General features: G+C 47.2%; 2 protein-coding genes across 2 annotated transcripts in view; one reads left to right on the top strand and one right to left on the bottom strand.

Annotated features, from left to right (window-relative positions):
- The window catches only part of RSPH14 (radial spoke head 14 homolog), a 133,159-nt gene that overhangs the window by 68,478 nt on the left and 46,420 nt on the right, over positions 1–18,261 (top strand). The window lies entirely within an intron of this gene.
- The window catches only part of GNAZ (G protein subunit alpha z), an 81,968-nt gene that overhangs the window by 34,614 nt on the left and 29,093 nt on the right, over positions 1–18,261 (bottom strand). Inside the window, exon 2 of the mRNA XM_044444423.1 lies at positions 5,220–6,439. Within this exon, the coding sequence (XP_044300358.1) occupies positions 5,220–5,942 (723 nt within the window). The 5' untranslated portion in view covers positions 5,943–6,439. The remainder of the gene's footprint in view (positions 1–5,219; positions 6,440–18,261) is intronic.

The following is an 18,261-nucleotide window of genomic DNA, read 5'->3' on the forward strand; positions in this document are numbered from 1 at the left end:
TCTAAATCTAGTAAATAAGTAAATACAGTGTGAGCAAAGAAGTGACCAAATATGTGGATGACACCAAATTATTTAAGGTGGTTAAAGAAAAAGAAGATTGTGAAGAGCTCCAAAAGGATCTCTCCAAACAGGGAGAAAAGTCATTAAATGGCAAATGCAGTTCAGTGTGAGCCAGTGTAAAGTGATATGTGTTAGAACAAAAGATCCCAAATTCAAGGATACGTTGCTGGGATGTGAGCTACCAGTAACCAGGGTGGATTTGATTTAAATAATAATTTAAATCACTAGTCAGTAAGATTAGATTAAATCATGGTTTTCTACATGATTTGCACACATGCTTGCCTTACCCTTAGGTAGAGGAACTTCATAAAATACTCCCAAACTGGGTCACTTTTATGGCCTCCTGCCATTATAGGTTTTCTCCTCCAGGGAAAGAAGAACCTCAGGTCACAAACACAAAAAGATCCAAAGCGATCCAAAATATTTTTTCCTGTGGAGAATTCTGCTCAAAAGGCTTCATTCCTCTCACTTAGCTTCTTGTGCGCATCTATTCCAACCCCAACAATCTTCTTCTCTTCATTGAATATTTTGAAACTTAGCACTTAAGAAATGAGGGATAGATTCTTATTACATAGATTTGCAAAGAACAATGAGATTAAGGGGTTTCTTTATCAACTTTGTGTGTTCATTTTATAACATTTTTCTGTGAAGAAGAGGCATGCGATTTCTGCAGAAACAAATTCACAGTTTTTAGAACTGTAAAACCAAACATTTGTGATACTATCTTCTAGATAGGGCTCATCACAACTTTTTAAACAGGGGCCCGTTCACTGTCCCTCAGACTGTTGTGGGGCCAGACTGCAGTTTGAAAAAAAATGAATGAATTCCTATGCACACTGGAATTCCTATGCACACTGGAATTCCTATGCACACTGCACATTAAAAATTAATTAAAATTGAAATAAATTGAAAATTTATTAACATTTAAAAATTATTTAAAAATTAAAAAATGTTTGCTCCACTCACTCAGGCTGCAGCAGAAGCCCAAGATGAAGTGGGGAACAGTCTTCTCTGGGCAAGCCGCCTCACTGAGCCCAGGGGCAGCCTTCTGGGGACAAGCCGCCGCTGCCATTGAGCAGCTGCCCCCAGGCTTGGCGAGCGGCTGCAGCTTGGCCCGCAGCCAGGGGATGTGGCTCACATAATTAAAAATAGATTTAAAAAGTTATATTTTTCTTATCTTCAATCCTTTTTTATTTCTTTGTCTCTCTCTTCTGCCCTACTCTCTTCTGTTTCCTGCTCCATATTCCCACTCTGTATATGCGTGCAATGGGGGAGGGAAGAGCCGGCACACGTGCAGCTGAGCTGTTGCAATTTGGCATGTGCGCCATCTCTGCTCAGTTTCAGAGAACGCCCGCGCTGGCTCAGAGCTTTTGGACTCGCTCGAAGATTGTTTTCTCTGAGCGTGGTGGGCCATTTCCGGCCCGCAGGCCGTAGTTTGAGGACCCATGTTCTAGATAGTAAAACTCTGCCATGGCCTTCTCCGACAAAGCCAGGGCCACCTCGTCAAACCACCTCACCTCCCACTCCTGCTCCCTCGGAACCGGGGCAGCGGCGAGGAGCAGGGAAGGCCTCAACCAAGGCGAGCGTGCCCTCATGGCTCCCCCTCGTGTCGTGTTCTCCCTCTCGGCTGGTGGCACAGCAACATCTTGGGCTTCAGCTGCAGACCGAGCAAGCGGAGCAAGCATTTTTATTTTTTAATTATTTTTAAAATTTTAATTAATTTTAATGTGCAGTGTGCATAGGAATTCATTCATATTTTTTTCACTGTCTCCAACAGTCTGAGAGACAGTGAACTGGCCCCGTTTAAAAAGTTTGAGGACCCCTGCTCTATATTATGCATTCGCAGGCAGGAACTTCTGATAGCTGAAGTCCAGTACATCTGAAGAACTACCAGAAGTATTTGGCCAACCCTGTCACAGACCAAGTCCAGCTGGCTAACTTCTTCTGGCTAATTTTAACCCTGATCTGGAAAAGTTCTGTTGACAGCTACTGTTTGCAATGCAAAATTAACATCAAGAAATGCAAGAACTCTAGACGTCCAGGGAGAGCTTTAGGCCTCTTCTCCTCTAAAACCACATTTGTTTTTTAATCTGTTTCATTTGTATACTGCCCAACAGCCAAGGCTGCCTGGATGGTTAACAAAAGCTAAAAACACACGGTTAAAGATTAACAGAAAACAACAAAATTGCAATTGCAACTGAATCAGCACAGAGGCACAGCAGCAGCACAGGATAAAATGCAGTGTTAAAAATTAAAAAGATACATTGTTAAAATGCTGTGAAAATAAAAAGGTCAGCCCCTGGCACTGAAAAGAATATGAGGTAAGCACCAGATGCACCTCTTTCAGGAGCTCATTCCATAGCTGGAGTGCCACAACCAAACAGGTCCTCCTTCTGATAGCCACCCCCACTTCCTTTGGAGGGGGCTCCTAAAGAAGAATCCCCAAAGATGACATAGAAGCATAGAAACAGAGTGAGTTGGAAGGGGTCTCCCGGGCCATCTAGTCTGACCCCTGGCACCAGCCAGCTCTGCTCATGACAAGCCCACCATGTGCATGTCCAGCCTATCCCTGAACACCCGATGGGGCCTCAACGACCTCTCATGGAAGCCCATTCCACACCCTCGGGGTCCTAACTGTCAGGAAGTGCTTCCTGGCATCCAAATGGAACCTTGGCTCCCTGAGCTTTGCTCCGTTGGAGGGCGTCCTGCCTTCCTCTGCAGGGGAGAACAAGTCTCTACCCATCTCCATGTGACATCCCCTCACACACCTGTATGTCGCCAACAGATCCCCTCTGAGTCTCCTCTTCTCCAGGCTGAAGAGACCAGTTCCCTCAGTCTCGCCTCATCCCCCATCCCCTGCAAACCGGCCACCAACCTTGTGGCCCTACGCTGCACTGACTCCAACCTGGCTATATCCTTTCTGTAATGAGGGGCCCAAAACTGAACACGATACTCCAGTTGCGGGCGCACCAGAGTTGTATAGAGTGGTAGTAATACCTCTCTCAACCTAGAGAGACCTCAGGATCCCGAGGAAAAGGCCTTCCCTCAAATACCCTGGCCCCAAACCTAGGGCTTTAAATGTACTAACACTTTGAATCAGGCCCGGGCTCCAACCAGCAGCCAGAGCAGCTGGAAGAGGTATGGCATTACATGTTCTAATGAGCCAGTCCCATCGGCAGTCTTGCTGCCCTGTTTTAGATCAGCTGAAGTTTCTGGACTTTTATTTTATTTAAAACTTTTGTATACCATCCACTACCAAATAATCTCGGGCTGGTCTTAAAATAAAACAAAGTAAAGCACAGCATCCATTCTGAACAATGAAACCCCAATTAAAATCACAATATAAAAAGGGGTTGGCCTGGCACCAAAAAGATTATTGGTGCCAGGCAAACCTCTCTGGGGAGTGTATTCCATAAGCGGGGTGCCACCACAGAGAAGGCTCTTTTCTGGGTAGCCACCCTCCTAATCTGTTCAAGGAGGGCTCCTGAAGAAGGAACTCTGACCCACATCTTAAGGGGTAGGCAAGCACATAGAAAAGAAGATGCTCCTGCATTTTCCAGGGCAGACCCATGTATGGCACATTGCAGTAATCTAAAGGAGAGGTGACCAAAGCATGGATAACTGTAGCCAGGCTCTCTCTATCCAGACAGGTTTCTAGTTGGTATATCAGCTATTATACTGTGAATTCAAAGGACATTACATTCTCTCTTACCATTTGCCTCAGCAGAAGGATCTGTCTGAATGAAACTACTCTTACCCCTATTTCTACCTACTTGTCATTCTCCATAATTGCACATTAATTATAAATAGAATCTGATATTACTACCTGCATCCTACAAAAATGGCTATGTTTCCTACATTACATAAGAAGTGCTTTGTTTGGGAAGCCACAGTTTTCCCTCAGTTCCTATGAACACAAAGCTAAATTATGTTCCCCCAGAATATTGCCAGGAACACCAGGCTCCTCTTGCTGCTCCCACAGGTGTTCACATATATCAGAAAGATCTGCCAAATTTCCTGAAGCACTTCAGGTTACCAAAGGAAGGGAAAGGAGAAGTGCTCGTCAGCAGAGGAAAGAGGACTCACTCCCTTTGGCCAGCCTCTCCACCCCGTTCTGAAAGTCTGCAGCAAAATCAACATGCAGGAACGTGGTGGAGACGCCCTGCAAAGCAGCTCATGGAGTGCGCCAGATGGGTCTCCAGCATCGCCCAGTGATACGAAGTGTCCTTTCACCGAGGGCACACTAAACTGGCAGCGACCCTGAATGTGGTCAAATGCCATTTCCTGTATGAAGAACTTATCAATCCCATTAATCCCATTAATTCTATACAGAGAGCTTTTTACAACAGAGATGTAACAATTATGCACATTATGCACATTTAATAGAATACTGTTAAATTCTATATTACAGTAACATTGGGCAGCAAGGCACAAAGAAAAAGGTCACAGAAGGGCAAGTACAGGAAGGAACAAGTAAAGATACACACACTTTTGCAACTATTTTCTAAATCACTGTATTTGGTTGCTCGTGCAAACAGAAAGTTGTATTAAAATTATAAACAATGCAAAGGTTTTTGATTATATGGTTTAGTGATTTAGTTAACATAAAACAGTTTCCAAATGGCACCAAGAAGCCATGTCCTTCAACTCAGGCAAATGAGTCCCATTTCAAACAGCAAAAATGTTAGCTCAATTTCAAAGCTTTAGAAGTTTTCTAGACCTTCCTTTTGTTAAAAGAAATGGTTAAACCCTTTCTAGAATGCTTTGTACTTTTTCTACAAGGCAACAGTAGCTGCAATAGGAGAAATGCAACATCTCAGCCATAAATTGCTGTCAAGCCAGTGTTGACTCTGCAATGGGAACCTGTTTTTCCTTAGATTAGCCTCACAACAGCAATGAAACTTCAAGCCAGAGATTTTAGCAAGTCCTGCTCTTCCTCAGTGAGATGAAAAACATTCCTCTTTGGTCACAGAAGCTAACCTTTCCTGTAGGAAAGGTTTCTGTCTTCTGTAGTTACAGGGATGAAATATCGATAAGTGCTTCTTATTAAGCACTCAACACAGAAACTGAGCAGCATGCCTGGAGCTCATAAGCACTATCACAGAATCCAAGGAAAGGAAATGCAAAGAAGGGCAAAGAAAATTCTAATATGGACTTACTGTTTGGTTATCTTCATACAGCTTCAAGTCATATCCACTCAGCTCCACACAGAAAATTATTGCTGTAACCCCCTCAAAACAGTGGATCCATTTCTTGCGTTCAGACCTCTGACCACCCACATCCACCATTTTGAAAGTCAGCTCTTTGAAAGTAAACTTATTTTCCACAATCCCAGTAGTCATGTCCCGAGAGCGCAGAATGTCTTCAACAGTAGGGATGTAGTCTAAGGAGGCGATTCTCTCTAGATCGTTCAAGTAGTAGGCAGCATTATCCTCCAGGTGGTATTCGTTGGAACGGCAGAAGCACTCCTGCACACCGGGGTCAGCCCAGAGTCTTTTCATGACCCCAAGCAGCTCCGGTGTGATCTCTCCTTTGCTTTCTGCAGGTCCCGTTAATGCAAAAAGCTGCACCGCATCATAGGCTCGGTCGGGATTGTGGAATTCGATCTTGAGGGTAGCCAGAGCACGGATGATGCGCGTGAGGGAGTCAATGGCGTTGTAAATAATCAGAGGCTTGTATTCCTTGCAGGCCTCCAAATTGAACCCACCACTGTGGATAATTTTCATTTGCTTGACGATGGTACTTTTGCCTGAATTGCTGGTGCCGAGGAGCAGGAGCTTGATCTCACGTCGTTGCCGCTGACTCTCAGAGCGCAGGTGGCGGTCAATTCGCCGGGACCGCCGCGCTGCCTCTTTCTCCTCCGAACTTTGCCTACATCCCATGGTACAGCAGGACTATCTGGAGATCAGGCTTCTAAGGAGGAGCTGCAGTTACTCTCATGACAGGAACACTGTTCAGGGGAAGGAGAAAAGGAACACTATTTGGCCCCTATGAACATGTACCAAGCTGTTCAGTCCCAGCAGAACTATAGGGCTCTCACACACAAGCACAAAGAGACAATCATATTAGCAGAGCTTACAGCACTTGCATTTTCTGAGAGCAAACAGGTCCATGTTCCTGTTGAGGAACAGAAGCTTCCTTTGTCCACTAAGTGGTTTAATGTGTCAAATACCCCCCATTGCTCTCTTGCATAATTCTGTCACTCTTCTGCAAAGGTAAAGAAGCTGCACTTCCTTCTGCCACACTTTAGTGTTGCTTGCTTTTTCCAGTTGCGGTAGTGATGCCATCAGATGCAGCGAAGCTGTATTTATGTGGCTTCCCTTTCACATATGATTCTTTACTTCGCTCAACTGTGGGTGAATGAATCTGCAGTTTATACCTGTTAAGACAGTGGGAGAGAGGAGAAAAATTGAATGCATTCAGTTTGGAAATCTGCTTTTTTTGCTGTGGGACATTCATATCTTATTATTTGAAGCAGGAAATCTTATAATGGAGCAGAAACACAGATCAGTTGAAGGCCAAGGGATCCTGGAGAATATGCGTTTGGTTTTTGTCTAATAGAAAATACCTTTTTCTCTGCAGCCTGCTGTTTGTATTACCCAACCACACATGCATGCAAACTTGAGTGGTTTACCAGTTTCTATCTGTAAAAGACAGTCCTGTGCTTCTTGCATAGTCTGTCCTGACCAGTTTCCCGCAAAGCAAAGGACAGAAGAAAGAGATGCACAACTTCGTTCCTAGTCCTTTCAGTTCCACAGTATGCCTAGGTACATCTGTGCATGCACAATAACTCTCATTTACTGGTGGGAATGTGTTGTTAAACTTCAGAGAAGACAGGAGAAAGCACTAGTTTTTACAACAGACCCAGAAAACTAGAAGCAAAAAAGTAGCAGAAAGAATGGGCTGAGAAGACTCCACAGTGGTGGTGACCTGCAACGTCTGTGCAATGTTTGTTTTCTTGCCCCAGTAACTAAGAGCAGTACAGAAACTAGAAGTACAACAGCAAGCTGAGGCAGAAGAAGAAAACCTGAGGGAAGGGGAAATGAGAAGGAAACTCCCTGGAAAAGGGTGACAGAAGACCTTACCAAAAGACATTCTACACCAGTGGAACTATGGAGCTGCTTTCAGCTACTTGAGGAGGAGCCTGGAGGGCAGCCTGTTGTGGAAGAATTGCAAGACCTCCTGTGCAACACCAAATGAGAGGCTAAAGGCCATCCAAGTGGTGGCAATGATATCAAGGTTTGTAAGAACACAAAGAGTGCTAGCTGTGGGAGAATCCCTGTTGTGTGGGGTGAAAACACATGTATGTCAGGGAGACTGATGGAGTACTGGATGTTCAGCCGCCCCTTCTCCCTGGATCAGAACTGCTCCCAAGCCCACAGTAGAGGCATCGGTTTGGAGGATGAAAGGCCGGGAGAAATCTGGCGATCGTAAAACAGACTGGCTGAGGAGACAGGTCCTCAATCCTTCAAAAGCCTTTTCCATCTCCTTAGACCATACTAGGGTATGGCTTTGCCTTTTCTTAAGCGCCTCTGTCAAGGGGGCCACTTTGGAGGAGAAGGGAGGAATGAATCGTGGACAGTAACTGGCAAGACCCAGGAACTGTTGCACTTCCCTTTTCGTGCAAGGCTGTGGCCACTGGCTCAGCTTCTCCACCTTATCCACCATAGGTCGTATCTGCCCGTGACCTACAGTATACCCCAAATACTGCACCTCCTGCCGAGCTATTCTACACTTGCCTGGATTAGCCGTCAACCCGGCCTGCCTTAGGGCCAATAAAACTTGCTGGAGGTGGTCTAGATGTTTCCCCCAGGTACGACTGAAAATGACAATGTCATCAATATATGCAGCGGCACAATGGGACAAATGTCCCAAGACTGTTCATAAGCCACTGGAAGGTTGCGGCAGCCCCATGTAACCCAAAGGGCATATATTTCAATTGAAATAGCCCTACAGGGGTGCCAAAGGCTGTTTTTTCTTTGGATACTTCAGTCAATGGGATTTGCCAATACCTCTTAGTGAGATCTAGTGTTGAAAGGAAATGGGCCTGCCCTAGAGGATCCAGCAACCCATCTATTCGGGGCATGGGGTATGTGTCGAACTTTGATATCTCATTTACCCTTCTGAAATCAGTACAGAAATGGACACTTTGATCCTGCTTGGGAACCAAGACTGGTTGACTTCTCCAAGTACTCACCGATTCCTCAATGACCCCTAACTGGAGTATCTGTCTTACCTCCTCTACTATCATTGGCTTTAGTTGCGGCGGGTAGGGATGAGTTGGTACCCTGACAATGGTCCCTGGGACCGTTTGTATATGGTGAGCTACGACCATTGTGTGCCCGGATCGGTCAGAATATCTCCACAAATTCTGCCTCAAAGGCCCGGACTTGTGCTACTTGAGCAGGTGTTAGTTGGGGATCCAGAGATAACCTCCCAGGGCCTAAGGACAGAGTCTCGGGGACCCCGGCGGTGCAATCTGCTTGATGACTGGTACTCTCTCTTTCTCTCCAGGCCTTGAGTAGATTTACATGGTAAATCTGGGTCGCGCGCCACCTATCAGTGAGCCATATCCCATAGTCCATCGGCCCCACCCTCCTAACTACCTCATAAGGCCCCTGCCACTGTGCAAACAACTTGCTCCCTCCCAAGGGCAGGAGCAGGAGAACGCGCTGGCCTGGTTGAAATGTCCGGGGTTGGATGCGCCGATTGTAATAGTACTGCTGCTCTCCTTTGGCCTGTCTTAAATTACTCTCGGCCAGTTGAACTAGGTCGGCAAGGTGTTTTCTCATATCCAACACATACTGGAGGGTAGAGGTGGGCTCCGGGGCTGACGTCTCCCAGTACTCCTTGATCAGGTCTAGAATTCCCCGGGGGTGTCGGCCGTATACCAGCTCAAATGGCGAAAACCCTAACGAGGCTTGAGGCACCTCCTGTATCGCAAACATCAAGGTGCCCAACAAAACATGCCATTGTCACGGATAGGTCGCCACAAACTTTCTAAGCATCTGCTTAAGGGTCTGACGGAAGCGTTCCACTGGACCATTGGTCTGTGGATGACAGATCGTGGTGTGTAGGGGCCTTATCCTCAACAGGTCCCACATCTGCCTCATCACCTGACTCATGAAATTAGTGCCCTGATCTGTCAAAATTTCCTTGGGGAAGCCCACCCGGGCAAAAATCCCCAACAGCTCTTGGGCGATAACCTGAGCTCAAGTACTTCTTAGAGGCATGGCCTCAGGGTATTGGGTCGCATAGTCAATTACCACCAGTATATATTGGTGTCCCCATACTGACCTCTCCAAGGACCCTACCAGGTCCACCCCAATCCTTTTGAAGGGCTCCCCTATAACTGGCATTGGTATCAAGAGTCCTGCAGGGGGCCCCTTCCTCTGAGTCTTCTGGCATTCTGGACAGGACAAACAGTACTCCTCGGCCTGAGCATATACCCCTGGCCAGCAGAACCTCCGGAAAAGCCTGTTGGTGGTTTTCTCCACCACCAGGTGGCCAGCGGTTGGCAGGTCATGGGCTAGTCGTAAAACGGCTAGCCTCAGGGGTTCAGGAATCACCAACTGTTGCAGTTCACCGTGTCCTTCCTGCACAGGTACAACCCTATACAGCAATCCCCCGCAATCTCAAAGTGGGGACCACTCCTTGCACCCTCTCTTGCTCCTGAGGGGCCCTGGGCTTGTCTCAGGGTATGGACAAGAGAAGCATCATTTTGCTGGAGGAAGACCAGCTGCTTGTGGGAGGTACGCAGGGCTACAAGGCCTACGTCTTCCTCTTTCCCTGCCAAGGCAACTTCTGAGCTCACCTCCCTCACCAGCTCTTAGAAATGGGGCCAATCACATCCAATTATCACTTTAGCTTAATTCGTAAGCTAAACTAGGGACAACCCCCACCTTGTATAGGTATACCTTCCCCTTTACCTCCACCTTAGCCCATCGAGTGGCATAAGGCTTGACATCCCGATGTATACATTTCACCTGCAGTATTTCTGCCAAGTGGCTGCCCTGGGCTTGCCTAACCAGGTTGTGACCACAGCCGGTGGCTACCAAGGCCTCAACCTCCTTCCCATCCACCCTGGCCTGAACCTGCCAAGCTTGCTGAGGGGCGGCGCTCACCGGGGCACACCACCAGCCTTCCACGAAGTCACATTCCATCAACAGACAGACCCACTGGAAATGCCCCTCCTTGCCACAAGTAAAGCACACTGGCATCAGCTGGGATCCTCTTCCTTTCCCATTTGTAAGTCGTGGCGAAGCTGGGCGGGGGGGGCGGACAGTGCACGTCCTTCCAGCTGGGCAATCGCCTTATGTCTCGTGCCCCTTCCCGTGGGTGCTAGTCCATCTGCTCTTGATCTCTTTGGGCCTCTGTTGCCACGGCCCCCAGGTGCTCTCTGACTCAGACCCTCCTGCCAGGGTGGACCCAGCCTGTCCCCTGTATCTGGCTCCTCAGCAGCCACACAGGTTTCCATAAGACCAATGGCCTCCTCTAGGGTTTCAGGCCTCTGGCACCTAACCTAGTTTCTGACTGGGGCAGGCAGGATGGTTATAAACTGTTCCAGCAGGACCAGCTCAGCCACCTGTTCAGCGCTGCGGACCGTGGGCTTCATCCATCTCAGCCCATTGGCACGAATCTTCTGTCCCACAGCCCTGGGCGAGGTGCTAGTCACATATATAACCACTCTTATCTGCTGCAGATAGGTCTCTTCAGAAACATTCAAAATCCCTAGAATGGCCACCATCCCTAGAATGGCCACTAAATCACACTGACCTGCCGCTTCCGGGATAAGGGTATCCACGGCTTCTTGGGCAAGACCCGTGAAGCAAGGTGTCAGGATGAGGGCCCACTGGTCTTTGGGCCACGTGGCCACCAGGGCAACTCTTTCGAAGGTATTTAGAAAGGCTTTAGAGTCATCTTCTGCGGTCATTTTAGAGATCCGTATAGGTCCTAGGCCTTTTCCTCCTGTTTGCCCCACCAGGGTCTCAGCTTGAGGGCTTTGTAGTCCTCCCAGCACTTGCTGAAGCAAAACGCTTTGGTTCTGGAGCTGAGCAGTGAAAACTTGCTCCATAAGCTGCGTTTGTTGTGCTGCTAATTGCTGCAACAGGCGTTGCTGCTCCTGGGCCTGGAGCCTTTGCTGCTCAGCCCACCAGGCCATCCAGCAGTCAGCTGGGGTGGGGGGGGTGGAATGACCTGTGCCCCCCTATGCTGCCCTGCCCGCATTTTTCTCCACCACTGCGACTGTGTCAGGAGAGGGGTGCCAGCTAAAGCTGCTTCTTCCTTGATTTTCCATGAAGAGCAACACCAGAAGGAGGGTGCACTCACCGGGCCTTTATTGCCTCTTTACACTTTCACCGGCTCGCTTCCCGTAGCGCCTTGGCCTGGCCCACTCTGGCTCCCTTCCCTCCTGTTGCTATGGCAATGAATGGCGTCGCCATCACCCCAGCCATAACACTCCCCAGTCTCCGCTCTCCATTTGCGCTGGCTCGCCTGCCAGCAATCGTCTCGCCAGCTCTCCTCCAACCACGTGTGCTTTGGCTTTCTTTCCTCTCTTCCGTCTCTCTCAGTCACTCACCCTCTCTCTCTCCTCCCCCTCGTCTCCTTCCTCTGCCCCTTCTTTATACGCCCTCCTTCTGCACCATTCCACCCAACCCAGCTGTTCCTGCCTCCGTCTGCAATCCCCGAACAGCTGCGCGCTCGCTCACATCTCCCGGCTGTTGCCTTCTCGCGAGTTGCTCTCCCCACGCAGATTCCCAGCCTTGCTGTTATCTTCAGCCCTGCTCTGTGGAAGGCCCCAGGAAAGGGGCAAGCCGCTCTGCCTCACAGGTGGGCACCCCCCTCTGGTGTTCAGGGGACATGGGCAGAGTTCCTGCCCATCACTACTTCTGAGGAAGGAAAGTACTTTCTCCCTTTCCTTTCCTTTGGCTATGGCAGTGCTGGCTGGGAGTTACAGGCGCTGCAGCACAACACATCTGGAGGGTATCCGCTGCAGGGAGGACACAGTAAGCTAGAAAGCCCTGTCCTGCACAAGTGTCTTTCCACAGACAGACCCTGTAGGAGCTAGTAAGGCACGAGAAGAAGCGGAGCCAGACATTAACCAGGCTAGATTCGGACATGTTGCTTAATCTAGAGAAGCTGATCTATCACGAGCTCCAATTATTTCCTCCGTCGTTTCCATCCCACAGATAAATTGGTGAGGATCTGTTCAGAGATGCTGAGTGGCTCAAGAGTATGGCAGCAGATTCTCATGTCTGAACGGGTTAGCAAAAGAGTATGTGCCCCCTTCCGAAGACATTTGTTCTCACCAGACATTTCCTGACGTAATTTGAGAGTTAATTTGATCTGATATTTTGTCTCCCCCCTACTTGCCTCATGCTTGTTTTATGGGGGCTGTGTTCTTTCACCATGCTTGTTTATTTATTTTCCGATTTATATCCTGCATTTTTCCTACAAAGGACTCAAGGCAGCTTACATCTCCTCTTCCAACTTATCCCCACAACAACAACCCTGTGAGGTAGGTTGGACTGAGAGTCTGTGACTGGCCCAAAGTCACCCAGTTGGCTCCATGGCTGAAGGGGACTAGAACCCAGATCGTCTGAGTCCCAGTCCCATGCTCTTAACCACCACACCACACTGGATAAATGTTTTGATTTACTTTGATATCTATATAATTTCTTAAAAGTTTTGTGTCACTAGGCAACTTAGGCATCTGGTACTGCAAGGAGAGCATGCACTGGCACTTAAGTAAATGAAATATCTCAAATGCAGTGAGTCTGAACTCCCTCTTCCACACAAGCCTTGAAAAAGCTACTAAATTGCATGGCCACAAAACCCATGAAGATTTAAATGTTAAACAGAGAAAGTTAAACAGGTTATATATATATATTTTACAGTCCCATGCATGGCTGCATATGTCTGTGCTGAAAATCTTGTTTTAAAAATGTTTACTTTGGACAGCTGTCAAAAGTAACTACTTCCATAAACAGGGCAGGCTGTACTCATCCATTCTCTGAAGCACCTAGTGGCACAGGAAAGAGTAAAAAAAGTAGAGGGCACTGAGAACTGTTATGTCCAAATTTAAAACCTAGAGAATTTTGCTATAAAGGGGCTGATGTAGCTGCCAATCCCTTTTACAAGCAAAGATGTTCTCCTGCTTTTTCTTTCACTTGTCAACTCATCATTTGATAGCTGTCAAAAATGCATGGTAACGGCTTGAAAATTGGGCATTGCCGGTGTCCACAGATAGTGCCTGCTTTCACAGCATCCATTTAGCAGGACACTGTCCAGGTAACTGTCCACTGCATTTGCACAACTCCAAACTACCAACGAAAATATTTGCACAGCTGTGCACAAAAAGGGGCGGGGGGGGGGGGAGAAAAAGGCAGCTTGCTTACCTGTAACTGTCATTTGAGTGGCCATCTGTGCATTCACACATTAGGGGTGCTGCGCCTGTGCATGCCTGTAGCCAGAAATATTTAAAGCTTTAACAGTTTTGGTGGGGAATCCGTGCCCCTCCCCCACATAGTATAAAGGGCAGAGTGCCCACCATTTCTTCAATCTACTGTAGACTGTCTGTTCACCCCCAGGTGGAATCGGTGAAAACTAATTCACAGTAAATGACAGTTCAGATAGGGATGCTCAAGTAAAGGAGCATATGATATAGAATATATACCTATACTATAGAGGTAGAAACAATGTGGAAGGACAAAGGAAAAGTAATTCCTATCAACCCAGTCACCAACACCGAGTGGGGCCAGCAGGTGGGTTGTGTGATGTCATGCATAGGAATGCTGGCAGAAAAGACAGAAGAAGCAGCAACAGCCCTTGTGGCAGCACAGGTAAGTCCAACTTGGATAGACAATGGAAGAGTTCAATAGTTTGAACAATCCACTTAGAGAGTCTCTGAGAAGTAATTGGAGAGCCTTTGTCGTGTTCAGAGTATTTGATGAAAAGTCTTCCTGAAAGACTCAGTCTGGGATCAATAGAATGCCAGTGTCGGACATCGAGTGTATGTAGAGAACGTTCTATCAGTGTTGAGGATGTAGGAAAGAATGCCGGCAAGACGATATCTTGATTGGTGTGGAAAGGCGAAGCGACCTTAGGAAAGAAGGCTGGGTCGGTACGGAGAACAACTTTCTCCTTGTGAAAGTTGAGAAAAGGAGGGTCGATTTGTAAAGCACAGAGTTCACTAGCCCTACTAGCTGAAGTAATGGCTATAAGGAAAGCCGTCTTTCAGGATAAAAGAGATAAATCCGTAGTGGCTAGTGGTTCGAACAGAGGCTTGGTGAGAGCCACACTGAAAGACTCCACATTTGTGCCACTAAGCGGACTGGTGGTTGGAGACTCTGTAGTCCTTTCAAGAAGTGACAAACAAGAAAATGTGAAAACACCGAGGAGATGGATATGGAGCCACGATGATGTGAAATAGCAGCGATGTAAACTCTAACAGTAAGTTAAATTCTGCAACTTATACTAATATAATTGTAAAAATTCTGTAACTAATAGTAATGTAAATTCTGAATGCAGAATTCCAGAAAATAGCTAGAAGAGATAAGAACGCCTTCTTAGATGAACAGTGCAAAGAAACAAGAAAACAATAGAATAGGGAGGACCAGAGATCTATTCAGGAAAATTGGAAATATGAAGGGAACGTTTCATGCAAAAGATGGGCATGATAAAGTACCACAATGGCAGGGACCTAACAGAGGCAGAAGAGATTAAGAAGAGGTGGCAATATTACACAGAAGAACTATACAAGAAAGAGCTTAACGTCCCTGATAACCACAATGGGGTGGTCACTGACCTCAAGCCAGACATCCTGGAATGTGAAGTCAAATGGGCCTTAGGAACTCTGAGCAACAACAAAGCTAGTGGAGGTGACAGTATTCCAGCTGAGCTATTCAAAATCCTAAAAGACGATGCAGTAGAAGTGCTACACTCAATATGCCAGCAAATTTGGAAAACTCAACAGTGGCCACAGGATTGGAAAAAGTCAGTTTACATTCTGATCCCAAAGAAGGACAATGCCAAAGAATGTTCAAACTACCACACCATTGCACTCATTTCACATGCTAGCAAAATTATGCTCAAAATTCTACAAGCTAGGCTCCAGCAGTATGTGGACCGAGAATTACCAGAAATACAGGCAGGATTTCGAAGAGGTGGGGGAACTTGAGATCAAATTGCCAAGATACGCTGGATCACGGAGAAAGCTAGGGAGTTCCAGAAAAACATCTACTTCTGCTTCATTGACTATACTAAAGCCTTTGATTGTGTGGATCACAACAAATTGTGGCAAGTTCTTGAAGAGATGGGAGTACCAGACCATCTTATTTGTCTCTTGAGAACCCTATATGCGGGTCAAGAAGCAACAGTGAGAACTGGACACGGAACTACTGATTGGTTCAAAATTGAGAAAGGAGTTCGGCAAGGCTGTATACTGTCGCCCTGCCTATTTAACTTATATGCAGAGCACATCATGAGAAAGGTGGGGCTAGATGAATCACCAGCTAGAATCAAGATTGCTGGGAGAAATATCAACAACCTCAGATATACAGATGACACCACTCTAATGGCAGAAAGTGAAGAGGAACTAAAGAGCCTTTTGATGCGGGTGAAGGAAGAGAGTACAAAAGTTGGCTTGAAACTCAACATGAAGAAAACTAAGATCATGGCATCCGGTCCTCTCACTTCCTGGCAAATAGATGGGGAAGAAATGGAGGTAGTGACAGATTTTAGTTTTCTGGGCTCCAAGATCACCGCAGACGGGGATTGCAACCAAGAAATTAAAAGACGCTTACTCCTTGGAAGGAAAGCTATGGCAAATCAAGACAGCATACTAAAAAGCAGAGATATCATGCTGCCGACAAAAGTGTGTACAGTCAAGGCTATGGTTTTCCCAGTTGCAATGTATGGCTGTGAAAGTTGGACCATAAGGAAGGCTCAGCGCCGAAGAATTGAGGCCTTTGAATTATGGTGCTGGAGAAGACTCCTGCGAGTCCCTTGGACTGCAAGTTGATCAAACCCGTCAGTCCTAGAGGGGATCAACCCTGACTGCTCTTTAGAAGGCCAGATCCTGAATATGAAACTCAAATACTTTGGCCAGAAGGAAGGACTCACTGGAGAAGAGCCTAATGCTGGGAACAATAGATGGCAAAAGAAAAAGGGGACGGCAGAGAATGAGGTGGCTAGATGGAGTCACTGAAGCAATTGGTGTGAGCTTAAGTGGACTCCGGGGGATGGTGGAGGACAGGAAGACCTGGAGGAATGTTGTCCATGGGGTCGCGATGGGTCGGACACGACTTCGCGACTAACAACAACAAACTCTAAAAGAAGAAGGTTTAAGTCCATTCTGGTATAGAGACAGGAGAAATTGTAAGATATTCTCAGTTGAGGCTGAGTGAGGAGTAAATTGGTTGGTTAACGTGAACAAAATAACGTGTTTCCATTTAGCTTCATAGGAGTGACGAGAAGGTGGTCTTAGAATGAAGAATAAACTGTATGTCAGGATAGAAAGTGTCCATATTCAACAAAGAACTAGGTACTGATGTTGAAACTGATGGTACGGCCGTGCTGGAGGGCTGTGAAAGAGGTGTCGAATCCAACAGATTTCTCAATGTCAAAGAGACAGCTTTAGTTATCAAATGATTCAGGCTATAAGGTTCAGGCAATGTAGATCTGGATGTTGAATGGCATTGCTTTGTTGAGTGAGAAGATGTGGAATCTGCAGAAGATGAAGGAAAGTGTTCTTGAAGAGGCGGAGAATGGTGGGAAACGACAGTTGACGGGGCCACCAAGGTGTGATGAGAATCCCTCGGACATCGTCTTGATTGATTCTGGCTAGAGTCTTTGTGATTAGAGGTATTGGAGGAAATGCATAGAATAATTTGTTTGTCCAGGGAACCATCAGTGTGTCTCCAACCGAGTTTGGACCAATGCCTGCCCAGGAGCAATAAGTCATGCAGTGGGTAGCAACCAGATCTATGTCTGATGGTTCCCAGAGTTGGAAGAGATGTTGGCACATCTGGTAATCCAACTCCCACTCGTGAGTTGTTGACATGCATCTGCTGAGAGAGTCCGCTTTCTCATTATCAGTTCCAGCAAGATGAACGGCAAGAGCAGTGATCCCTCTCAGAATACACCAGTCCCATAGACAGAGGGCAAAATAAGCCAGCAGGGCAGACTTCATGCTGCCCTGCTTGCTGATGTAAAACGTAATAACTCCATTGTCCAAAGCTATCTGAATGACTTGGTCCCGAAGGATATTCTCGAAGGACCGGAGGGCTTTGAAGACAGCCAGAAGTTCCAGATAATTGATGTGTTTGGAGGTCTCATGTCCCTGCCAAACACCCTGAGTGCGGAGGTCAGAACAGCGTGCTCCCCATCCCATAAGAGAAGCATTGGTGTAGAGTGTCAAAGCTGGCTGGGGCTGTCGAAATGGAACCCTGACAGAGAGGTTGTCCTCCACTGTCCGTCGTGAGGCTGAGGCGCTCCTTCCCAACGAAGTCAACAAATCAAACAAGTCACCAAATGAAATTGGAACTAAAGTCCTTTATTCTACAAAGCGTTGCGGATACATTTACAGAAAATGACAATTATGATGATGATGATGATGATAATGGCGAAGTTGTCCTCTCTTTCTGAGAGGGATCAGATTACGAAATGCTTTTAACTTGCCTGGGCCGCCCCCCCTTGGGCAGATACGACAAACTTCTCTCCCTCCTCCTTTCTAACTCCCTCGACTCCAGCTGCCCTAGTCTGTGCGTGCATCTGCGAGAGCGCGCATCTTCCAACCCCCTCTGTTCTGGGACAATGCTAATCGGTGCTAGTAAGTACAGGTTAGGTGACAAGTGGCTGGAGAGCAGCACTTGTGAAAGGGACCTCAGGATACTGGTTGACTGCAGGTTAAACGTGAGTCAGCAGTGTGACACAGTGGTCAAGAGGGCAAACGCCACCCTTGGTTGCATAGCCAGAAGTGTGGCTTCTAGATCGAGAGAGGTATTACTACCACTCTATATGACTCTGGTGCGCCCGCAACTGGAGTATTGTGCTCAGTTTTGGGCCCCTGATTACAGAAAGGATATAGCCAGGTTAGAGTCAGTGCAGCGTAGGGCCACAAGGCTGGTGGCCGGTTTGCAGGGGATGGGGTATGAGGCGAGACTGAGGGAACTGGGTCTCTTCAGCCTGGAGAAGAGGAGA

Source organism: Varanus komodoensis, unplaced genomic scaffold (genome assembly GCF_004798865.1).
Source record: "Varanus komodoensis strain SLA01 unplaced genomic scaffold, ASM479886v1 scaffold44_3, whole genome shotgun sequence".
Lineage (NCBI taxonomy): Eukaryota > Metazoa > Chordata > Lepidosauria > Squamata > Varanidae > Varanus > Varanus komodoensis.